The 22521-nt window shown below is 43.0% G+C and overlaps 1 protein-coding gene across 2 annotated transcripts; it reads left to right on the top strand.

The window, feature by feature from the left end:
• The first annotated feature begins 660 nt into the window (after positions 1-660).
• On the top strand, positions 661-21711 carry SQOR (sulfide quinone oxidoreductase). 2 transcript variants are annotated; one of them, XM_055002596.1, is made up of 10 exons: positions 661-749; positions 10150-10394; positions 13724-13894; positions 14663-14716; positions 16670-16864; positions 17009-17218; positions 18454-18637; positions 19655-19722; positions 20416-20594; positions 21519-21711. In XM_055002596.1, exons 2-10 carry the CDS (start codon positions 10167-10169, stop codon positions 21574-21576), a joined length of 1347 nt encoding a protein of 448 aa, XP_054858571.1. In that variant the 5' UTR covers positions 661-749; positions 10150-10166; the 3' UTR covers positions 21577-21711. The 2 variants fall into 2 exon arrangements, with proteins under 2 accessions (XP_054858571.1, XP_054858569.1); XM_055002594.1 differs by lacking the exon at positions 661-749 and adding an exon at positions 7044-7114.
• Positions 21712-22521: the final 810 nt, after the last annotated feature.

Raw genomic sequence — 22521 nt, 5'->3', positions numbered from 1 at the left:
TGACTGTCGAAGGAGACGAAGAGAATCCCTCCCTCCTGAGATAGTTTTAGCCGTGTTAGTCTGCAGTAGAACAACAGGATTTGAGTCCAGGGGTACCTGAGAGGCCAACGAGATTTCCTGGGCGCAAGCTTTCGAGCGCTTCTTTAGAACTGAGCTCTGTCTCCCGAAAGCTCACGCCCTGAAAACCCTGTTGATCTGGAAGCAGATCCTGCTGTCCTAACTTCAAGTGCCGGCGCCAATCATCCGACTTCGCCGAGTTGCCTTCGGTTTGGGGGTTTCCCGCCTCGACGGTCCGATTGCAGTTGGTGGCTCCTTCTGCTCGGCTCCTGGGGCTCGGTCTTCCCAGCTAGCCCCTGCTACACGTGAGACGAAGATGCAACAGCCACAATCTAAAATTATTCCTCCCCTCGAGTCCAAGCGACCCGTGAGACGCACTGGCGCTTTCTGCAACGAGGGGGAGGGCCTGGCGCTCTGCACCCGCTCAGAGGGGCCGCGCCCGCCGTCCCCTGGCCTTGCAGAACTGGCCAGGCGCGCCCTGCGCCGGCGGCCCCTCCCTGCCGGCCAACGCCACCCCTGCGGGGATTTGTTTGCTCGCAGCTCCGGCCCCTCCCGGCTCTTCCCTCTGATAGGCGACGGGGCTCCGGTTGCGCAACAGGCGGGCGGAGAACGGAGGACGCCCAGCGCTGCGGTCGAGGCCAGCCGAGCAGAGGCGCGGGGCAGGATCGGCTCTCCCTTCCTCTAGTTGCCCGGTGAGTAGCTGGGAGGATCCCTTGCCACCTGGCAGGCGGAAGTTCGGCAGGTGAAGCTTTTGCCCATGGACTCCACCTGTTGGAACCCCCATGGAAGAGCTCGGTGTTTAGGGGGCGTGGTGACTTTCGGGGGAATATTGGGGAGGCTTTAGGGGGAGCCACAGTTTAGCCCCACAAAAGCAACTGGTTCTTTCCTGGGACAGGATAAAGAAATGCATGCTTCTGAGCATGTACAGAAAACCGCAGACCACTGGCATCCTTTGGGCTATTTCCTAATCTAAAGACCTCTTGGTCGATGAGCAGGATTCGAGTCCAGTAGCACCTGAAAGACCAGCTAGATTTCCAGGGTGTGAGCTTTCGAGAGTCAAAGCTCTCTCGGTCAGAGAGGAGTGGAAAAAGGGAGTCCTTATAATACACGCAGAAGGTGGGAGGGGTATTGTAAATTAGAGTATCAGTTTTATTTGATTGGCGGATTAATAGGTAACAAAGATGATGGTTTTTGAAGGGCAGAGAAATATGGGGGGGGGAGATTTTGTGTCACATTAGACACCCTGTTTAAAAAGGCAGACAGGGAGCTACCTTGTTAAGATGGCATGTGCCCTGGTTGTAGAAGTATTTTTGATAAAAATTAACTTTTGAAAGAAGTTTAATTTGGGGCACCTGTTTAGACTGTCAAAAACTGCTCAGTTGATTTGCTAAATATGAACAAGGAAAGCTTTGGTTCCATCTGATCTAATCATTCCTTTCTCAAAATGTTCAGCAGAATGCCCCTGCACTGGCCCTGGCCTAGGAGAGGGCATCTAAAAGCCTTTGAGATGCCTGTGTTTTTCCGACAGCCGCTGTGGCTTCAGCAGCTGTGTGGCAGGCAATAATTCAACAGGCCGTCTTTTCCCTTAGGATACAGCTTTGTTAATGGCAGTTGAAAAGCTGGATTCTCCATGATCCAAACGGATCTTATATTGGCAACTCCATCCTCTGCGTGCATGTGTGGAAATGAGTCCGACTTCCGAATTAAGGGAGCCTAATTGTGTTACTCGAAAAGCTGGGGAGTGGGAAGGAAGTAAACCCCTCTAAAATTAACAGTTCCTGGCAGAGCTAACGCTGGTTTCAGCTGTTGTGAAAAAGACTGGCAGAGTTTTGGGAGGAAGGCTTAAGTCCAAAGAACTTGTTCAAAATAATAAACTGGCTTCAATTGATGCCTTTCAACCTTAACTCCAATTTCCATTTTTCCTCGTGATTATTGCTGCTATTGATAATGTTTAAGTGTGCATTTTTTTAATAATCTTATATGACAGATAAGGAAAGATCACAGGAAGAGGGAGAAGAGCTTAGAAAATGCACAGGGAAGAACAGAACATCGGAGGAAAGGGCTGAAAAATGTAGGAATAGCCTGAACAGAGAGAAGGGGTGTGACCAGGAAGTGCAGAAAGAAGGAAGCAGGCTTAAGTTCATGCTTGATTATGGGGGGGGGGCTGTTAGACTCGGTCCGGGAGACAGCGAATGCCTCCTTGCGGGGTGAAGTGGTTACCCCGCCTGAAGGGAGCAATGGACCCTGAAGAATAACCTACTATTCATTCTCAAATGTACCATTCTTGAAATCATAGTCATATTATATTATTATTGTTACGATCCGAGATCAGAAGCCAAAATCAAAGTCATAGAGACATATACATTAAATTCAGGTCATAGATATAAAAATATAGAATATAGATAATAAAATTATACTGTACATAAAATACGGTTCTTAATTAAAATTGCGAGGACAAAAGCATTCTTGAAGTATTTGATCCCCGTGTCTCCTTCAGTCCTTATCTTCTGCCAGCAGGTGAAGACTTCTTTGGTTCTGTTTGGCACTCCCTCGCTAACTCTTTATTCGCCCTTCTCCCTGTTTTGCGAGTTTGTGTTGACATGTTTTATTTAATTGTTTTAAATATTTTATATGTATTTGTATTTTAAATGCTGTTTTAACATTTGAAATGTTTTAATATCTGCCACCATGGGGGACCCTGAGTTTGGTGGAAAGGCAGCAAAGAAATATTTTAAATATATATTTTAATATTTAATAATAATGTTAATATTTTAAATAAATAAAATGGCGGGCTAGATCCTTGGCTGCTTGATCCTCAGCTACAGTTTATTATAAAGTTATTTGCCATCGATAGATAAATAATGATTCTGTGGGAGATCACATTCTTTGCTTCCTGACGGTCCCCATTTCATCTCCAGTTGAAGGATATGAGGCACAAACTAAATGCGATGGCACTCGCAGGTCCAACTTGTGAACAATGCTGTCATTTTAAAACGATCCAGCTTGGGCCTGCAGCTCTTGTCTTCCCACCACCTTTTAAAATGCCAAAATGACCCCATCTTCCCCCTCCCCACAGCTGTTTCAGCACTTGAAATGGCGTTTGCTGGGGGGGAGGAACAAGGGCACCTCAGTCCATTTTATTTTTATTTTATGTCATTTATAGTCCGCTTTTCTCACTGAGACTCAAGATGGATTACACAGTGTGAGGTTAGTACAATCAGTATCAAGGGTATTTCCGTACAGTGTCAAGGACATTTCCATAAACAATGCCATAGGGTAAAGAAATACAAGTTTACAAAGATGTAGCATTAACGAGAATCCAATACAGAGTTGAAGAAATGCTGAAACGGAGCAAAAGCAATTCTAAGACTGACATTAGACAACATGAAGCATGGGAGTATGTATTTAAAGCAACAGATAATATGTAAGGCAACGTAGTGGTGAAGGCTGTGGTCCCTAACTCATTAGCGAAGCATCTAAGACCCCTTCCCTATAATACCACCCTCCTATCTGAGTAAAAAGCCTTTTTGAATAATACGGTTTTGCAGCCTTGTGACATTTTTAAAAAGCTTTAAAATGGCGTCGGTGGCCATGGGCCCAACCTGTGGATGCCGTCGCATCTAGTTTGGCCCTGAGGCACGTTGATGTTGAAGAAGTCTTTTCTTTGCCGAAGACCCTGGAAAGCAGCTGCCAGTCAGAGCAGACAAAACTGAGCTAGATGCTCTGCCTTGCAATAAGGAAACTTCATGTGTTCATAGGCGTTGTCTATTAGGTTTGGCTGCCAGCGGTCCCTGATGGTGCATACAGTCCTGTTCCCATAAAGCACCTTCGGACATGGACTTCTTGTGATCTTCGTATCTCACTTTACATCTATCATGGAATGTAGGGACACATAGGAGACACTTACTGGGCATGTGCCTGCTCAGTTTCAGAAATGTTGCATATTTCAGATCATACCCTGGAAATAGCTTTCTACACATTGCTACAATGGTGGCTAATAACGTCTATTGTATTCCACTTCCGACAAGCACTATAGATCAGCTGAGTGATATTGTAAAAAAAGGTTCACTTGCATGAGGTCTTGAGGAAAACTCCATAATTTGTTTCTGTTACGTGGACACTTTCCCGGGTTCTGACCTATGCTACAAATTGATACAGCTGCAGGAGGAGCAGCCTAGAAACAAATCTGCCTCCCTCCACCCCAGGAGGTACCAACTGTAAGCTCCTTTGGGGAAAGGGCCATATTTTTATGTAACTCTGTAAACATTTTATATCCTTGCATCCCCCTCCCAGTGTTTTCTGTGCTTGTAACAGCAATCTGACACAAATTAAGAGGATAAATGTCCTGCCACAGACAATAGCGGGGGAAAGCTTTTATTTCTGTAAAAAGCCACAATAGCAGGGCCAGAATGGCAGCTAGCAAACCTACTGCAACATCTTGAGTGGTGGCGGTGATAATTGACTCGCATTTCAGGGCTGGCATAAGGATTAATGAGAGCGTGTGTGAGAAATGCTTTGGAATACCATGGTAGGTAAGAATTACAAGTGAAATGGGTGAAGTGGTCCCCATCACTTCATCTCCAGGCTGGGAAGCAATTCATTTTTGTTCAAAGCAACTTTGCAAATAAAAGTCCGCTGAAGTTTCTAGTCTACAAGGTTTATTTGCAGCCTGATTGCAAACAGTCCAGAAAGCTCTTTGACATATTTTCCTAAGCTCTTTATAAAGCTGTATGCTACTGCATCATCCATTTGCAGTGTAATTGTGGCAGTTCAGAGGTGTGTTAGCGGCTTCAGCTTATTAATAGTCAGCTGTAAACTTAAGGCTACAACCGTATGTCAGCTGACATTCCTTTGAATTCAGTAAGGCTTGCTTCCAAGTTACATGCATAGGGTTGGTTGGGCTATATGTTGCATCAAGACCTTCAAAGGAATGTATTTGCTTTAATACAGACACACTCGCTATCTTCCATTTGCTTTCCAAAGAGCTGACTTCTGGCTGCCCTCTTTGCAGCTATAATTCTTTTAAACAAAACACATCATAGCTATGTTTGGGAGAAGAATCAGACGCACAGACCAGGGTTTCCTGGATTTCACAACCTGCCTGCTAGTTAACTGTCTGGCTTCACAATGGTATTTATTATGTTTTATCATCATTTAGGGCATAGGTTCCCCTTCATTATGGAAACAGGCTGCGGCTTAGGGGTAGAGTACATGCTTAAACAGCCCCTGGTGCAAACTCTGGCATCTCTGTTTAAATTATTCTGGGGAGCCACTATCAGTCAGAGTAGACTAGATCAATAGATCTAGAGTAGATGGATCAATAGATTCAGATTGGAGCTCAAAGCTGGACAACGCTACCAAGGCGGATTACATAGAGTAATGACAGCAACTTTTGGGTTTGCTGAGTTAACAGCACCATCGCCTGCATTGGATTGTGCTCTCTTATCGTTTGCTTTGTGCTACATTGACAGTTGGAAGGAAAAAAGTTGTTTAATCATTAAGCCATATCCTTATAAAGAAGAAAACTGAAGCAATCGTCTTTTCCATCAGGTCGCAGGAGTGGTAACGGGAGTGTTAATCTGGTCATCTTCAGTGTTTGATGTTGAGTTCGAACTTTATGCTACCACTAAAAAAAGGAAGGGTGGTACTTTTACTACTTGTAACTATATAGGACTGTTTTATATATATACATACATAATAGCACTAACTGGTTTCATTGTTGCCCTTGCAATGTGTGCCAAATCACAATTTGTACATGACTCATACAGATCTGCTTCCAACTTGGTTTCAGTATCTGGCTTAGAGTGAATACAATCTGTATGACATTTACAAAGTAAATTTGGGGGGAATGGAGAAAAATTTGAGTCCTGTTATATTAAGGGTTATTTCTTTGAATATTTGTATTAGACATTCCCAGATAAAACGTGCTTGAAGCAGCTTCTCCTTATAGTCCCAATCAATATTGGAAATTACCATATTAAAATTCCACAACAAGGGGGTTGAACAGCCTTAAACAGCAGTCAAATGTGAGAGAGACTAGGAGAAAGGAGACAAATTCATACCAAGGAATAAAACAGTCTTCGGGTGGTACCAAAACGCCAACAACAAAGGTGAGGGACAGAACAATAACAGAAGGGGAAAGGGATGGTGCCGCAGTAGAACGAGCTGCCTTACTACTCATCTTAGCTCTGAAGATGAGAGACTAAGAGCCAAGCTAGAAGTGACGAATTACACTTGAATGGCAAGTGAACAGACTCGCATGTATTCCTCTCTGTTCACTTGCGCTCCACAGAGAGGAATACATGCGAGTCTGTTCACTTGCCATTCAAGCGTAATTCGTCACTTCTAGTTTGGCTCTCTGCCTCCGTAAGTGGAACTCCAGGTAGCTGCTGGTTTGACTCACACCAAACTCCAACAATAACAAAGCAGTTAAACTGGAGGAGTTGCGTTGAAGTGGACAGACTGGAAGTGCTGGTGGCGGATCAGAATTTTTAAAAGTCCAGCCTGTCCCTGTCATGTAGAAAGTGGGGTTTGGGATGTCTGATTTCAATAACAAGGGGTGGTGGTGGTGGTGGTGGTGTGTGTGTGTGTGAGAGAGAGAGAATGTCAACATGCCTTGCAGCTAGCTCTTTTTTCTTCCCCTCTAGATTCATGTCTGCTAGGGCAAAAGAAATTCAAGATTTTAGAGAGAAAGCTACAGGAGGGGTAGGCTTTTGCTCCACCTCTTGTGGCAACCATTTTGGGGTGGCACTCACCACACCCTTTCAAAATTCCCAAATGCCCAGGGCTCCTCAAAAAGTTTGAGGAAGTGATAAAACATATCTCATGTTCTGATGTCTGTACTTCTTGGTATTCAGCATAATAAAAAAAAAATTGAAACTTTCTCATGCTCTGAACCGTTATTCCCACTGTTGAAATGACCTTCTGGTATTTGCATCCTCGGTGCCATTGACATTTTACAAACTAAATGCTACAGAAGAAAACAAAAATCTCTTCCTGCTGTCGAAAACATTGAAAGTATCTCCTCTGACGAGTTTAGTGCATTATCTCGGCAAAGGTAAGCTACAACTTGGGAAAGTGAAAGTAATTTCTCAGAGTGTATAAGAAGAATATTTTTATTTGAAGTATTTTTAAGGCAACATTTCTGAGAACAGCTGCCAGTAATGTTAGGACGGTTAACAGATGGGCCCACGCAATGCAGTTGGGTGTGACCTCTAAAGCGCTCAAATTTTTAGCGCTCCTTAAGTAACAAGAGCTGTCATTGTGTTATGGTGCAGGGCTTTTTTTCAGTGGGAATGCGGTGGAACGGAGTTCCGACACCTCTTGAAAATACTCAGCAATAGTGCATGAAAATAATAATATTTCAAAGAATCCCATGTGTTTCTTCCTCATTTCCCTCTTGAGAGTTCCGCCACCTCTTTTTCCAGAAAAAAAACCCCTGTGGTTGAGTATGTGATCTTTGAATGAATTAGTGTCCAGTTTCGACGGTTTTTTTAAAAATTGATCTTATTAGGACTTTTGCAAAAAGTAATATTTGTAACACATGTTAATTTGTTTTTAATGTTTGATAATTGATAGCCACCTGCAAGATGATAGCAACATTTACAATATTTTATTGGATTTTTAAATTTTATCTTGAAGGACTTAAAATTTTCTCATGTATTTTTGCTATGGCTTTTTGCTAACGCAATAAAGATTGGTGATGATGATGAAAAATATTTACATATTAAAATGCAATACTCACTGCAGCCACAGATTCCGCAAGCAGCACTCGCTTATCTTCTCATCCTTCCCCTCCCTGTCTCTTCTTTGGGCATAATAATACTGGCCTTCCTTGCAAAGATATTGTAAAGATTAACAAGATAATATGTGCAAAATGTTTTCAGAAACTTGAAATGTATTGTGCATGCCCTATCCAGGAGTGATAAACATCTGTTATCATTTTTTGCAAGTGTTCGTTTGAAAAGAGATGCCTAAGTGAATTCAACTGCTATAATTTCATCTCTCATAATGCAAAATGTTTTGTATCAAGTGCTGAAGGATTAAGTGCAGCATGCTCACTCACTAGCAGAATCTTAATTGAAAACTGCTGTTTGTTCATTACATCCCCAGTGCGTCAACACTGTGAACAAATTGCTACGTTCGGCAAATATTTACTTTTATCGAATACTTTTATCATACCTTTCCTCCAAGGCATGGCTTACACAATTCTCCCTTTATTTTATCCTCACAACAACCCTTTAAGGTGAGCTAAGCTGAGAGGGTGACTGGCCCAAGGTCACCCACTGAGTTTCACAGCTGAGTGGCAATTGGAGGGGGGTGGTTCCATATTTATGAAGCTGCTAAAACACTGACAATGCAATCCAATCCAGAGTTATTCCAGTCTTTGCCCACTGAATTCAGTGGATGTAGACTGGAGTGACTGCATAGGATTACAGTAACACAATATGGAAAACTAGGGGAGATTGTGTTAACGCCAGTTACTTCTGTTGTGAACGGTCTGTACTTTTCCTGATTACATCACACCCTGTACTTCCTCCTTTGATCCTGTTTGCATAACTTCATGTATGTTCATGTGGTCTGCCTAACAAGGATTTACCCCACGCATTTGACCGTGAACGGGGCTTTGAATGGTGCTTCATTCAGGCGTATGCCAGAATTTTAAAAGTCATTTTAAATGAGCCCTAGGTACTTACGTTTGTCTTTACAGATACTTGACTGTTGTTTTTTCAACACAGTTATTTTTCCCCCCTTTATGTAGAAACTAATGCTGTGCCCGAAACTGGACAAAAGAAAATGTGAAGGAAACAACCACTTGTGTGTGTTCGCAAAGAAATTTTAAAAAGCTAATGTTGGCCATGTATTACTGTATTATCCATGCAAGGATTATTTACCTGCTAGAGACTCTTCAGGCTTGATGTGTTTCCTACCTAGGGTTGCCTTCTCCTGGTTGGGAAATTCTTGGAGATCTGGGGGTGGAGCCTGGAGAGGGCAAGGTTTGGGGAGGGGAGGGACCCCAACAGGATATAATGCCAAAGTCCAGCCTCCAAAGCCATTTTCTCTAGGAGAACTGATCCCTGTCATCTGGAGATCAGTTGTAAGATCTCCAGCCCTCCCCTAGAGGTTGGCAACCCTATTCCTGACTCTCTCTCCCTTATTCCGTTCCTTACCTATCAGTGTCTTCAGCTCTCTATCATATTTTTGCTTGTTTCCAGATTTCTGCATAGTTTCCTGGATGTCCAAACCATTGATCATATAATCCACCCTGAGTGTCAGTGAGGCTATAAATAACATAACTAAGCATTCTACAAATCATATAAACAAACGAAAATGAATTTAGTGGTTATATAACCAGACTAGGACTGGGAAGACCCAAATTCAAACTTCCAGTTAACACTGGAGCTCACTGGATTGTTGTGGGCAGGGCTTTTTTTCAGGGGGAACACGGGGAACGGAGTTCCGGAACCTCTTGAAAAAGGTCACATGGCTGGTGGCCCCGCCCCCTGATCTCCAGACAGAGGGGAGTGTAGCTTGCCTTCCACACCACTGAGCAGTACCTGTTGATTTACCAACTTCCCTCTGTCTGGAGATCAGGGGGCGGGGCCACCAGCCATGTGACCATTTTATCTAAGGGCAACCCACTGAGTTCCACCACCTCTTTTCCCAGAAAAAAAGCCCTGATTGTGGGCCAGTTAGTCCATCTCCTCTCGACCTGGCCTTCTCTGCAGGGTTGTTGGGAAGATGGTGGTGAGGAGAACTGTGTGCCACCATGAGCTCCTTGGAGGAAGAGAGGAATAAAAATGCAGTGAACTGTCCCAGGCATCTCTGAAGCAGAATAACACATTTTCTCTACAGTTCATTGTGAGGACTAATGAGAATGAAACGAGTTGTCCTTGGCATTTCCCTGGTTTGGTAACACAAGAATACAATGGAGTGTTTAAAACTTCACTGGTCTTTTTGTCTACAGTGTTCTCTTGTAGCTCTGTCATCAGCAGATATGGCACCTCAAGGCACTGTTCCAGGACTGCCCCAGAGACATCTTTAAAGCATCTTTGCTTGTTACATTTATATCATTTTCTTATTTCTTCACAGATCGGTATTTCCCAAAGATGGCGGCCGTTGGCTTAATGTTGTCCTGCACTCGCCCCTTGGCACCTTTACTTAGGCCAGGCGTTCCAAAGATGAGCCCGTCCCAATTGCATACCACGGCTGGGTGTGCTTCCAAAGATTATTATGAAGTGCTTGTGCTAGGCGGAGGTACCGGTGGAATCTCTATGAGCGCCCGGATGAAGCGGAAAGTGGGAGCTGGAAATGTGGCTGTCGTAGAACCACACGAGGTATATATGTGGGAGTTTCCCCCCTTGGAAATTCCAAATCTTAATGAGAGGTTGGCTTCTAAGCATTCTCATCCCAAAGTTTTTCCCAGACAATAAGCTCATGTCAATGCTGTTGAATAGACTATGCATTATTTCCCATTTGTTGTGGGACATCAGACAGAAAAGAAAATCTCTGCTCAAAATGCATATCAGCTCTAATCATAAAGGACAAAACATGGCAAGTTTTATGTGAACAGTCAGTCTTGCACAAAGAACAAGATGCCCTAAAGGGTGTGCTCCTGCCACGAGGGTGAGATAGAAATGCTGCTTTCCCAGCACATATGGATTGTAGCAGCTTTGAGTCCCGACTGGAGAGAAAAGCGGGATATAATTTAATAAAGTCAAATGCATGTACCATTTTCATCTTTCGGTGTGGCATGTAGCCATGGAATATCCTTTTAAAGGTGTGTTTAGGACAGCAAACCATCTTGGAGAAATTGTGCATTCTCCCATTCTCAGCCAGTCATGGAAAATACAGGACCTGGAGTCAGTTTGTGCATCTCCTAATATTAGCATTCATCACTAGGTGGTCAACAATGATAGCTGTTTTATGCAGAATCGGATTATTCATTCATCTAGCTCAGTATTTTCTCTCTTCTGGAAATGATTTGGAGATTTACAGTGTAATCCCATGCAGGGTAAAACTCTGCATAGGACGGTACTGTTGATCTGTGCTACAGCTTTTCTTGATGGTACCAAGCATGATTATTGCCTTTGTTGATATTTATAGTTACAGTCCTAAGCAGGGCTTTTTTTCTGGGAAAAGAGGTGGTGGAACAGTGGTGGAACTCAAGACCGCACAATGACGTCACTTTGGGTCAGCTGGAAGGGGGGTGTTTTAAAGTTTAAATTGCCCTTGGCAAAAATGGTCACATGGCCGGTGGCCCCACCCCCTGATCTCCAGACAGGGGGGAGTTTAGATTGCCCTCCGCGCCACTGGCGCGGAGGGCAATCTAAACTCCCCTCTGTCTGGAGATTAGGGGGTGGGGCCACCGGCCATGTGACCATTTTTAAGAGGTGCCGGAACTCCGTTCCACCACGTTCCCATGGAAAAAAAGCCCTGGTCCTAAGAAGCAATGAGTGATAAGAAAGAAGCAAGGGTGGTCAGGAGGTAACTGTAGTTGCCACCCTGATTAATATAACATGTGAATAAGCTTTGAGTTGAGCAGATGACACCAAACTGGAAGGAGAAACAAGCATCCCTGAAGACAGGGATAGAATTCAATGAGATCTGAACACACTGGAAAAGTAGCGGGTAGATTTGAATAAGATGCAATTTAATATGAATACGTGCCAGGTTCTGCACCTGGGTAACAAAAATGCAAAGCATGCCTACTGGATGAGGGATACACTTCTGGGTAGCAGTGTGTGTGAACAACATCTTGGGATACAGGTGGATAGGAAGCTAAATATGAGCAGCAGTCAGTTCAAGATGGGTAGCCGTGTTTGTCTGTAGCAGTAGAAAAGAGCAAGAGTCCAGTGGCACCTAGAAGACTAAAAAAAATTGTGGTAGGGTATGAGCTTTCATGAGCCACAGCTCACTTCTTCAGATACCAGATACCTCCTACCCTACCACAAATTTTGTTAGTCTTATAGGTGCTACTGGACTCTTGCTCTTTTCTACATGAGCAGTCAGTGTGATGCAGCAACCAAAAAGGCGAATGCAGTCTTGAGGTGCATTAACAAAGACATAACATCCAAATCACAGGATGCCATTGTCTCACTATATACCGTGCTGGTCAGGCCCCACCTGGAGTACAGTGTGCAGTTCTGGAGGCCTGACTTCAAAAAGCAAGAGGACACATTGGAACAAGTGCAGAGGAGAGCAACCAGGATGATCAAGGGCCTGGAGGCCAAACCCTACGAGGAAAGACTGAGGGACCTGGGAATGTTTTGTTTGGAGAAGAGGAGGTTGAGGGGAGACATGATTGTTCTCTTTAAGTATTGAAAAGGCTGTCACTTAGAAGATGGAAGGGAGCTGTTCCTGTTGGCAACAGAGGATAGGACTTGAAACAATGGGTTTAAAGTACAGGAGGGAAGGTAACGGCTAGGCATTAGGAAAAACTTCTTCACATCAAAAGTAATTCAGCAGTGGAGTCGGCTGCCCAGGGATGTGGCGGGTTCCCTTTCATTGGCAGTGTTCAAAGAACAGCTGGACGAATACTTGTTGGGGATGCTTTCGGCTGTTCCTGCACTGGGCAGGAGGATGGATTAAATGGCCTCTAAGGGCCATTCCAACTCTATGATTCTGTGACCTCCTAGAAATTATGGTAGGACTAGTTTGCTCTGCCCATTTGAGGAAAAAGTTCATGTGCCATTTTACTTGAAACAGTAGTAGACCAAATGAGGAGGGTGGAGAATTCCCTATTCATTGTTGTTAGGGAGAAAGGCAACATGACAATGAGTAATTGCTTTGGCAAAGAATAGCTCTAACAAACCATATGCCGTGGATCAGAATGGCCCCTGCCTGACCTTACTAAGTGAACGGGAAACATAAAGCACGATCCAAAAATCTTAAGCCACTGTATTGAGCTCATTTGTCCAATGAAAAGTTTTGGGTCTGGACGGGGCATTTTTCTGGGAAAAGAGGTGGTGGAACTCAAGGCCACACAATGACGTCACTTTGGGTCAGCTGGAGCAAGGGGGGAGTTTTTTAAAGTTTATATTGCCCTCGGCGAAAATGGTCACATGGCCGCGCGGAGGGCAATCTAAACTCCCCTCTGTCTGGAGATCAGGGGGCGGGGCCACCAGCCATGTGACCATTTTCAAGAGGTGCCGGAACGCCGTTCCTCTGCGTTCCAGCTGAAAAAAAGCCCTGGGTCTGGACCAAAAAATTACTCAATGAGAACCATGTTCCCAAGGTGCCGTCTTAGGTTGCCCCCAGCAAAAAATGGCTGGGTGTATCCTATCTTAGATGAGTCTATACATCAGTTGCAAGGCTAGGGTTTTTTTTTTCCTGTTACTGTTCCCCTGACCTTTGTACCTGCTCCAGCAGGTTGTTCTAGATCTCCCGGCCTGAAGTAAGACTTTTCTGTTTTAGAAGACCTTCCTGGTATGGTATGGTTTATTCTGCAGGGCTTGTGTTACTTCCAGACCGCTGTTTTACTGTTGCTTTTATAGTTGATTGTGTATTTTAAATATTTCACCATGGACTTAGGGAAAGGCACTGGGCACACATTTTAAATATATACATGCCTGTTACTTAAACAGCTGTTCCTTTTGCTGCATAGCTCACCTCCTCAGAAAATCCCCTGAAATTGTGTGTTTTTGTTTTTACACCTATCTTCCAGAAACATTATTATCAGCCACTGTGGACTTTGGTTGGGGCCGGGGCCAAGCAGCTGGCAGCGTCTTCACGTGCGACAGCAAATGTGATTCCTCCTGGCATCAAGTGGATCCAGTGCAGAGTTCAAAAGCTGGATCCAGATAAGAACTGTGTCTACTTGGAGAACAACCAAAAGGTAAACACATTTTTAAAAAGTTGCCACCTATGCCCATTCTTGAATAACCTTTTTATAAAGATAAAAACAAAGGGGTAGCTCCAAAGATGGTCTTGCATGCATGGGTGTTCATTTCTATTGGGCTTCCAGTGAAGTGCAAACTACCACCACCCCATATCTTGTGCACTCCTGACGGTCAGGGGACCCTCAAGAACAGCTTTTTGAGTACGGTGGAGGGGAGGGCTGCAGAAGTCAGGGAGAGGTGGGGGAAATCTGTTCCAGCTCAAGAGTGCTGACCCTTATAGGATAGTCTGTCTGAACTGAAAAGTAAAGAGTAGTCCTCATTTTTTTAAAAAAAGCAATGTAAAGTAAGACCCACAGTTATAAAGACCTGGTTTTGGGAATTCTGAGCACTCTTGCTACAGACAGTGTTCTGCAATGCTGAAGATTTAAATTCAGAACGGCTACCTTTAAGACAAATCAGACGATTGACTGTCTCTAGTAAATCAGCATTGCAGCCTAGGATAATACATTACTTCGCCCTTTTAGTGTTCTTCACATACATTTCCATGTTATAATCCTTACAATAAAACTGTAGGTTAGGCTGGTAGTGTTCTTCCCATGGTACAGGTAGGCTGACACCAAGTGGTTTCTCCTTGCAAGTTCAAGACAGAGGAGAGGTCACAGCTGATACTCTTAACTGTCATGCTACCCTAGGTCTTAAGTACACGTGTGTGTTTGTACACAAATGTCCCTTTATATATTGATATTTAATGTCTTACATTACAGATATCGTACAAGTATTTGATCATTGCTCTTGGCCTGCAGCTGCGTTATGAAAAGGTATCTTTCTTTTGAAGCTCTTCTCTCCTTCATGGTATGAATTATGTTAGGACTCCCGACATCTAAAGGCTACCCAAGGCCTTGGAGCATTCCCAGAGGGATTTTTTTTTTTGCTTTCTCCCCTTTAAACAGCAGTGTTTAGGCTACACAGACCTAAAGTCCTCTTGGCTGCATGGAAGTAGGCTTGTGGTTTTCCTTATGGTTTTGTGTATCCCAGCCAACATCCACAAGGGCATTTTAAGGTGCTAGTTTGCCTTTATCAGAATTAGGTAAATGGAATGCACAACTTGTGTAAGTTTCTACCAGTACTTGTAGGTTTTCTACTTGAAAATCTTCTTGGTTCAGATTCTGCTTACCGCCACCATTGGAATTACTGTGAGTGGTAATGGGTTGTGTGTGTGTGTGTGTGTCCTGGCTGTATAGCACCATGAGTTTGGAATGTCCTCACAAGCAAATGCCCCTGGGCTTTCACTGGTTGCTTGAGAAGGTCCTTTTTGCAGGGGGAGGGGGAGCGGATTTGTAAACCTCCTAGCATCCTGTTGAACTTACTAGCCCTGGTGAGGGTTTTAATTTTGAACTACCATATTCATTCTGTAATCTTTGAGCTGATCATCAGTTTTACATATTGTTGGCTGTAGTGTTATGAATTTTATAATAACAACAACATTCGACTTATATACCGCCCTTCAGGACAACTTAACACCCACTCAGAGCAGTTTACAAAGTATGCTATTATTATCCCCACAACAACAATCACTCTGTGAGGTGGGTGGGGCTGAGAGAGCTCCGAGAAGTTGTGAGTGACCCAAGGTAACCCAGCTGGCTTCAAGTGGAGAAGTGGGGAATCAAACCTGGTTCTCCAGATTAGAGTCCTGCCACTCCTAACCAATATACCAAACTGGTGTACATTGTTTTAAATGTATTTTGACACCCCCTTCCCAAAGACCCTTGTTAGGAGGAAATGGTGGGATAGAAACATTTTCAAAACTTAACTAAATAATGGTGCTATTGCTACATCAACACAACATTGTGGCTTGGGACAGGTTGCAGGCTTCCATAGAGATTTTTTTGTCCCTCTGTTTGGGGGACAAATTTGCTATCCGTATGACACTTTGGTTCAGAAAAGATAGTGCAAACCTTATGTAAGGCACTGTGTAAAACTCTTATATATATGCTCCTTTTTTCTTGTGTTCACACGGACTGCTATTCAACAGAGGTAAGGGTATTCAAGCACCTGGAAATCAATGATTTTAAAAATAACCATTTTGGACTGTGCTAGATGATGCAGAGTTGCTAGTTCACAAGACATATGATAGTTTCACATTAGTCGCCACAAGCAGGTACTTTCTGTGCAGGTCTTGTATAACATGAAACCCTGTGTCAGGCTAATTTACAGGGCCTTTAGAGACCTCTAGTGAAGCAGCTCAACTTAATTAGCCCTAGCATCTTGAATTTCTGGCACGTGATCACTGGGAGACTGAAAGAACTGTGCTTGTAGCATTTTATGTAGTCTGGGTAAGCATGGACAGTTGCAAGAGAATAACCACTAAGCTGAGTTTGGGAGCATAGTAGGAAACATGTTAAGCAATTTCATTGCCCTGTTATGGGTATTACTTTTGGATTTAACCCACAGAAGCAAGTTAATTCCTCACAATTTTGGATTGCCTGTCCCAAACTATCCAATGACATTGCATTGGAAGTAGTTACAGAAGTGATTTTCTGCTTCTTTTAAAGAATTAAAATTATGCCTCATGTTAAAGGATAATGTTCAGGATAAATGTATATCTCAGTTGAGTGCATGATTATGGCCCTGTGTGAATTACAGTCCTTTGTTGTGGGGGTGATTGTTTGAAAACAAGACAGATCCAATATACAGCATGAATATTGCACCTCATGTACCACGTCTGTGCTCAAACTATTAAACACAGCATAGGTAATTTTGTTCTGTTACAGATCAAAGGCTTGCCTGAAGGTTTTAACTACCCTAAAATAGGTTCCAATTATTCCGTTCACACAGTAGAGAAAACGTGGAAAGCTCTACAAGACTTCAAGGAAGGAAATGCCATTTTCACCTTTCCAAATACTCCCGTGAAATGTGCAGGCGCACCTCAAAAGATCATGTACTTGTCAGAGGCATACTGGAGAAAGGTATGGACTGGCCACAACTGCAGACTACCACTCTGTCACACCTAGCTTTTATAAGCCTAATGTTCAGGTAAACAAAAGTAGCAATCCGCAAACCTCTTTTGCAGTTATCGTCATTTTTCTTTCCCTTCTGTCCTATCCTCCCAGACTGGAAAACGATCCAAAGCCAACATAATCTTCAATACGTCGCTCGGCGTTATATTTGGTGTCGAGAAATATGCAGACTCTCTGCTCGAGATAATCAAATCAAGGAACATTACAGTTAACTACCGACATAACCTCGTAGAAGTTCGAGCTGATAAACAGGAAGCTGTCTTTGAGAACTTGGACAAACCTGGAGCGACGGAGGTATATCAGGTCAGCAAAATGTTCTCTTTCCGATGTTTCTGTTTGCAAGTGCGGTATGACCGCAACCCTCAACGTTTTCCTGTGCATGGGCTTGACTGCAAGTGCTCACGCCCTTTCAGAACAATAAAAACACTACATATTAGGGAATGAAATTATATGTGAGGCTATACGTAGATGATATGCTAGGTGGGGGGATCTAATTTTTACCCTACTGGGATGGCCAGCTAGCATAGGCCTATTCACTGGCTACACCACCACTCCCTTTACCAGAGTGAGAGCATGAGATGAAACCTTTCACCTAACAGGCATCGTTCTGATTTCTGGGGAATAGTGGCTGCAGGGTAAATGGAGATGTTCGGCTCTCAGTTTGGTGCAAGGAAAGAATGTGAGGGGGGTGGTTACATTTTATGGTTGGAACAAGATATGCCATCAGTGGCTGAGTCCTCATTTTCCAAAAAGAAGTCTTAAACTGGAGAGTTGTTCTCAGTTGGCTAAGAGAGCCACACAACACTTTTGGTCCAGTGAATGCTGCTCCATTTTGTGAAGGGAGAGGCAAACCTAAAGAAACTCTGCAGCAGACTGTTTTCTAAAAGAGAGTCAGAGACATCGGTGAAAAAAGAAATGGGAGGTGCCCCTCACCTTGAAAGTTCTTCATCTTTAGTAAAGCTTTTGGGGTGAGACTGAACCTCAGCCACACTGCTGCAGAGGAAAGCTGAAGGTTTTACAGAAGAGGCACCTTACAGAGAATGCAGCCCCTCAGACAGGAAGTCAGCCACGGTTGAAGTACAGCAGTGGCTTCAGTCTTCTCAGATCTAGGACTCACCTTTAACTCTCAGGTGACATCATGGAACCCACTGAGATGCAAGTACCTTACAGTCACGTGACAGGAAGGATAGCTAGAGCCATGGCCTCACCAGTGTCAGAGCCAGTAGTGTAGGGACAGAGACCACCACCCAAACACCAGGTGTTCTGTTATAGCAAGGGACACACCAGGACTCAGAGCTGTTTAAGAAGAATCCACTCTACCCCTGAACGACCCTGCCTCAACCATCTTCTTGTTCCTGCACACATGCGAAGTAGAGCATGACACCCTTGCTTTCTACAGACACACATTAGCAGTAGTCCATTAAAGAAGCAGTAATAAAGGGATAGTTCCATATGGGGAACTTATAGGTCGAAGACCACAGATCTGCAAATTCACAGTATTTGCAGCCATGCTTCAACAGCTTTCCATCTCTACCCAGTACGGAATGCTTCACGTGACGCCACCCATGGGACCACCCGATGTACTCCTGGACAGTCCAGTTTCCGATGCTGCTGGCTGGGTTGACGTGGATAAGGAGACGTTGCAACATAAAAAATATCCAAACGTGTTTGGGATTGGCGACTGCACTAATCTCCCTACTTCAAAGACAGCGGCAGCTATAGGTAAATTAATTCTTTTTGCAGCACCAAGTTCTGTATTGTTTTTTAAGACTTGCCTTTAAGCTTAAAACAAGTGACCCTCTTAATTCATGGAGAACGAAGTGGCATAGGTTACAAGCATTCTGACACTTGTACTTCTCTGGGGCCAAGTAGGAACCATCCAACATATGTGGGGCCAACCTATAAATAGCACTGAGGCTGTTCTAGGCCACAGCTGTCAAATATACTTCAAATTCAGTCAGATATGCAGCTGTTTACTGTATCACAAATGTGTGCGTACTAACAGATAACTGTCAAAACTTAATCTCGTGTCCTATACATCCAGTCACCCGGTCTGAACTTGAAACTTGAATATTTCTCATATTTGAGCCAAGTAGTTAAGGTTGCAACGTGATAGCTTTCGTATCTCAGACGGCAATCCTGCAAGCACTTATTTGGCAAGCATATTCCCCTTGAGTCAGTGAGAGTTATTTCCAAGTAATGGCCTTGATACAGCTGAAGCGTATGAAACCGCTTTACCAAGTGGTTCATCGAGCCCAGTAATATCTGCTCTGCTTCAGCTGACAAGGGACTGGTGTACAGGATGCTCCTAGCTCTGTCGAGATACATTTCTAAACTGGAAACGCTGTGGATTAATCCTAGCAATGTATTGTGTGCAACTGGCAACTAAGCTATAACGTTCCTAATAATTCTTCCATTAGTGGCAGTGAGATTTAAGTTGCTCAGGACTTGTTCCACTGGTTTTAAAAGAACTTAACCATTAACTTTAGCTGGATCATGGCTGCTCGGTAAATTAGTATAGTATGCTTGGGAGCATACTTGAATGTCTATCTGTTCCAAAAAATACATGTAAAAACATTTGAGAGAGATGTCCTGACTGTCCTTTTATGCACTTGCTATAAAATGGTAATATAAAATGAACAGAGCTGTTACTTGAAATGTAATTCCAAGACATCGGCATTACTCTGCCAGCAGCAAGTGATTCAGCACTTACATAAACAAACGCTTTTATCTCTCTAGCTGGCCAGTCTGGAGTACTTGATAAAACCATTTCTTCCATAATGAAGGGCAAAACCCCAACGAAGAAGGTAACAAGTATTTCTGTGAATGTGTTCTTAAAACGAGTAAAAGTGTCACTTGGAACATGGACTCTCTAAAACCAAGTTCTTTGTAATCTTAATAGCAGTCCAGACTTTGTTCAGTCTTCTGCTTCCCAAGATTCTCTCGGCAAGGATATATAAGCTTTAGAAAAATAACTTGGGTGTTTCTTTCTCCGTTTTTAATTGTGCATGTCTATCCAGTTTTGTATTTTATCTCCTACAGTACCCACACAGCATTTATTGAACTAAAACACTTCATGCCTGAAAGAATGTCACAAACTCATGTATACATTTAAGAACAGTTTAGAGGCGAAATATGATCAGGCATAGATTTAACTTGCACCCATGTTTACGGTGGGGTCTTATTAGGTTCAGGAAGTTATACAAGGTAATTTTATTTCAGCCAGGTTTTTTGGCCGGGCGGGGGGGGGGAATATACCCTGTTGATCTGGCTCTCCCAAGAGATACACCCATTTGAAATTCCTTTTTTCATCTATTTTTTACTATTTTGGCAAGGCACTTCATGTAGAAATATATTTAGATAATGAAGGAAATGCTAGTCCCCAAAATGTTAGCTCAGATACATATTGATCCTTGACTCTTCTACCTCTAGGACTGTTAGGATAGAAAAAGTAATGGGTTTTGATTTGTGCCTTATATCTATTGTGAAATATTTTGCAGTATGATGGCTACACATCCTGTCCACTGGTAACGAGCTATAACAGAGCAATCCTTGCAGAGTTTGACTACAATGCGCAGCCTTTAGAAACATTCCCCATTGACCAGAGCAAGGAACGTCTGACAAGTTTTTACATGAAAGCCAACATGATGCCTTTCCTTTACTGGCACGGGCTACTGAAGTAAGTATTTTTAAATATATCCCACTTACACCACTTGGAAACTCAGGTTAAGAGAAAATAAGCTCATAAACTAGGAATATTGATCAATGGACTGCGTTTATGAATTGCATTAGGATAAGAATGGTATTTATGAAATTTTGTACAGTAGTAGATAAAGGTAGCCCCCTGTGCAAGCACTGAGTCATTACTGACCCATGGAGGGATGTTGCATCACGACGTTTTCTTGGCAGACTTCTGTTACGGGGTGGTTTGCCATTGCCTTCCCCAGTCATCTACACTTTACCCCCAGGAAATCGGGTACCCATTTTACCGACCTCGGAAGGGTGGAAGGCTGAGTCAACCTTGAGCTGGCCACATGTAACTGGCTTCTGCCAGGATAGAACTCAGGTTGTGAGCAGAGCTTGGGCTACAGTACTGCAACTTACCACTCTGCACCACGGAGCTCCTTTGTACAGTAGTAAAGAATGTTAAATGCATGGTCTATGAGAAAGGTGAACATGCGTTCCATAAATGTGTTTATAAAAGCAACATCTTCATCTTTTCAGTTTGAAGCTGAACATGGCATGAAAAATTGACTTTGTTTGCAGGCACTGAGATTTTACTTAATGATTTTCCATTTCAACAAAATTTATATTAAACAATTTGCATGGAGTCAGGCTGTTTGCGCCACTGTGTATGTGTGTATTTACTTAGAAGGCCCATTGTATTCAGTGTGTCTGCTTATAACCTTGTCTCACCACAAGTGATGCCAAGTAGAAATCTTTTTCGAAGTTATGATACCTTTCTCATCTTGCACACCTTCTGAGGAAAAACGTGTTTTAGATTTATTTGCCAGTGAATTCCACTATGATAAAAAGCAAGGTGTTTCAGTGACTAATTTTGTATCTTAGATTTTAAAACATTTCCCTTTTTCCTCCTCTGCAGGGGGTTCTGGGGAGGTCCTGCTCCAATAAGGAAACTGCTACACCTGGGCTTAAAGTAGTCCTCATTTGTTCCATGTTTCAATGACCAACCAGCCCAGCATACCTGAACAGGCACCACAGCTTTCAGGAAGCATTCCAGGAGATAATTCATTTACCCCCTTCTGTATAAATAAAAAAAAGCTTTTGTGCAGGAACCTCTGTTTCAGACTCATCACTTAAAATACTGGGCAGTTATTCAAGTAACTGAAACTTCAAGAACTTTAAAGACAATTGAGGCTGTAACCCAAAACACGTTAAGTGTTAAGTTCCCTGTACTCCGAACAACTTGCTTTGAAATATACATGCACACATCAGGTTAAAATGCTACAAAGCAGCGTGTATCAGGGGCGCCTTGGGGAAAAATGGTAAACCACCATTTCTAGCTCAGAAGTGACAAATCATTGTCCAACACAATACATTTAAGCTACATGTCTACTACTTCAGTGCCACTTTTTTTATAATATTAAGTGTCTGCATATTACGTAGGACCCTAGCTTTCAAAGCAGCTGCAGTAGCAGTATGACCTGGAAAGACCCCCAGTTCAAATCTCAGTTCATCCATGATCTCTGGGTGGCCTTAACAGAGGCATTAGCTGAGCTGTGCTGTATTCTCCTCTTCAATCACCAGTATAATCAATCACATGGTCTGCTTTGGAAACCTGGTGTAGGGATTGCCAAAATAATCTTCCTTAGAATGTTAACAAATAATGCTTGACATTTATGGGGTGGCTGTTTTTTTTTTAAAAAAAATACTTTAATACTATCCCAGTTAAGTACCTGCTTTTTATTTTCAGTGGAAATCCGTCCTTTAAGATTTAAATCTTGTATCCTCTGCTTAAAGCCTATTGTGCATTAATTTCTTGTAACACGGTTTGCTCTCACATCTTAGGTCAAATGAGTGAGAACAGCCTTTTTCAGTAGACTAGCTGTAATTAAAGCATTCCCTTTTTAATTGCTTTTATATAC

The sequence above is a fragment of the Eublepharis macularius genome, chromosome 18 (assembly GCF_028583425.1).
Source record: "Eublepharis macularius isolate TG4126 chromosome 18, MPM_Emac_v1.0, whole genome shotgun sequence".
Lineage (NCBI taxonomy): Eukaryota > Metazoa > Chordata > Lepidosauria > Squamata > Eublepharidae > Eublepharis > Eublepharis macularius.
The sequence above is the reverse complement of the archived record's forward strand: the minus strand, read 5'-3'. Positions and strand labels throughout refer to the sequence as shown.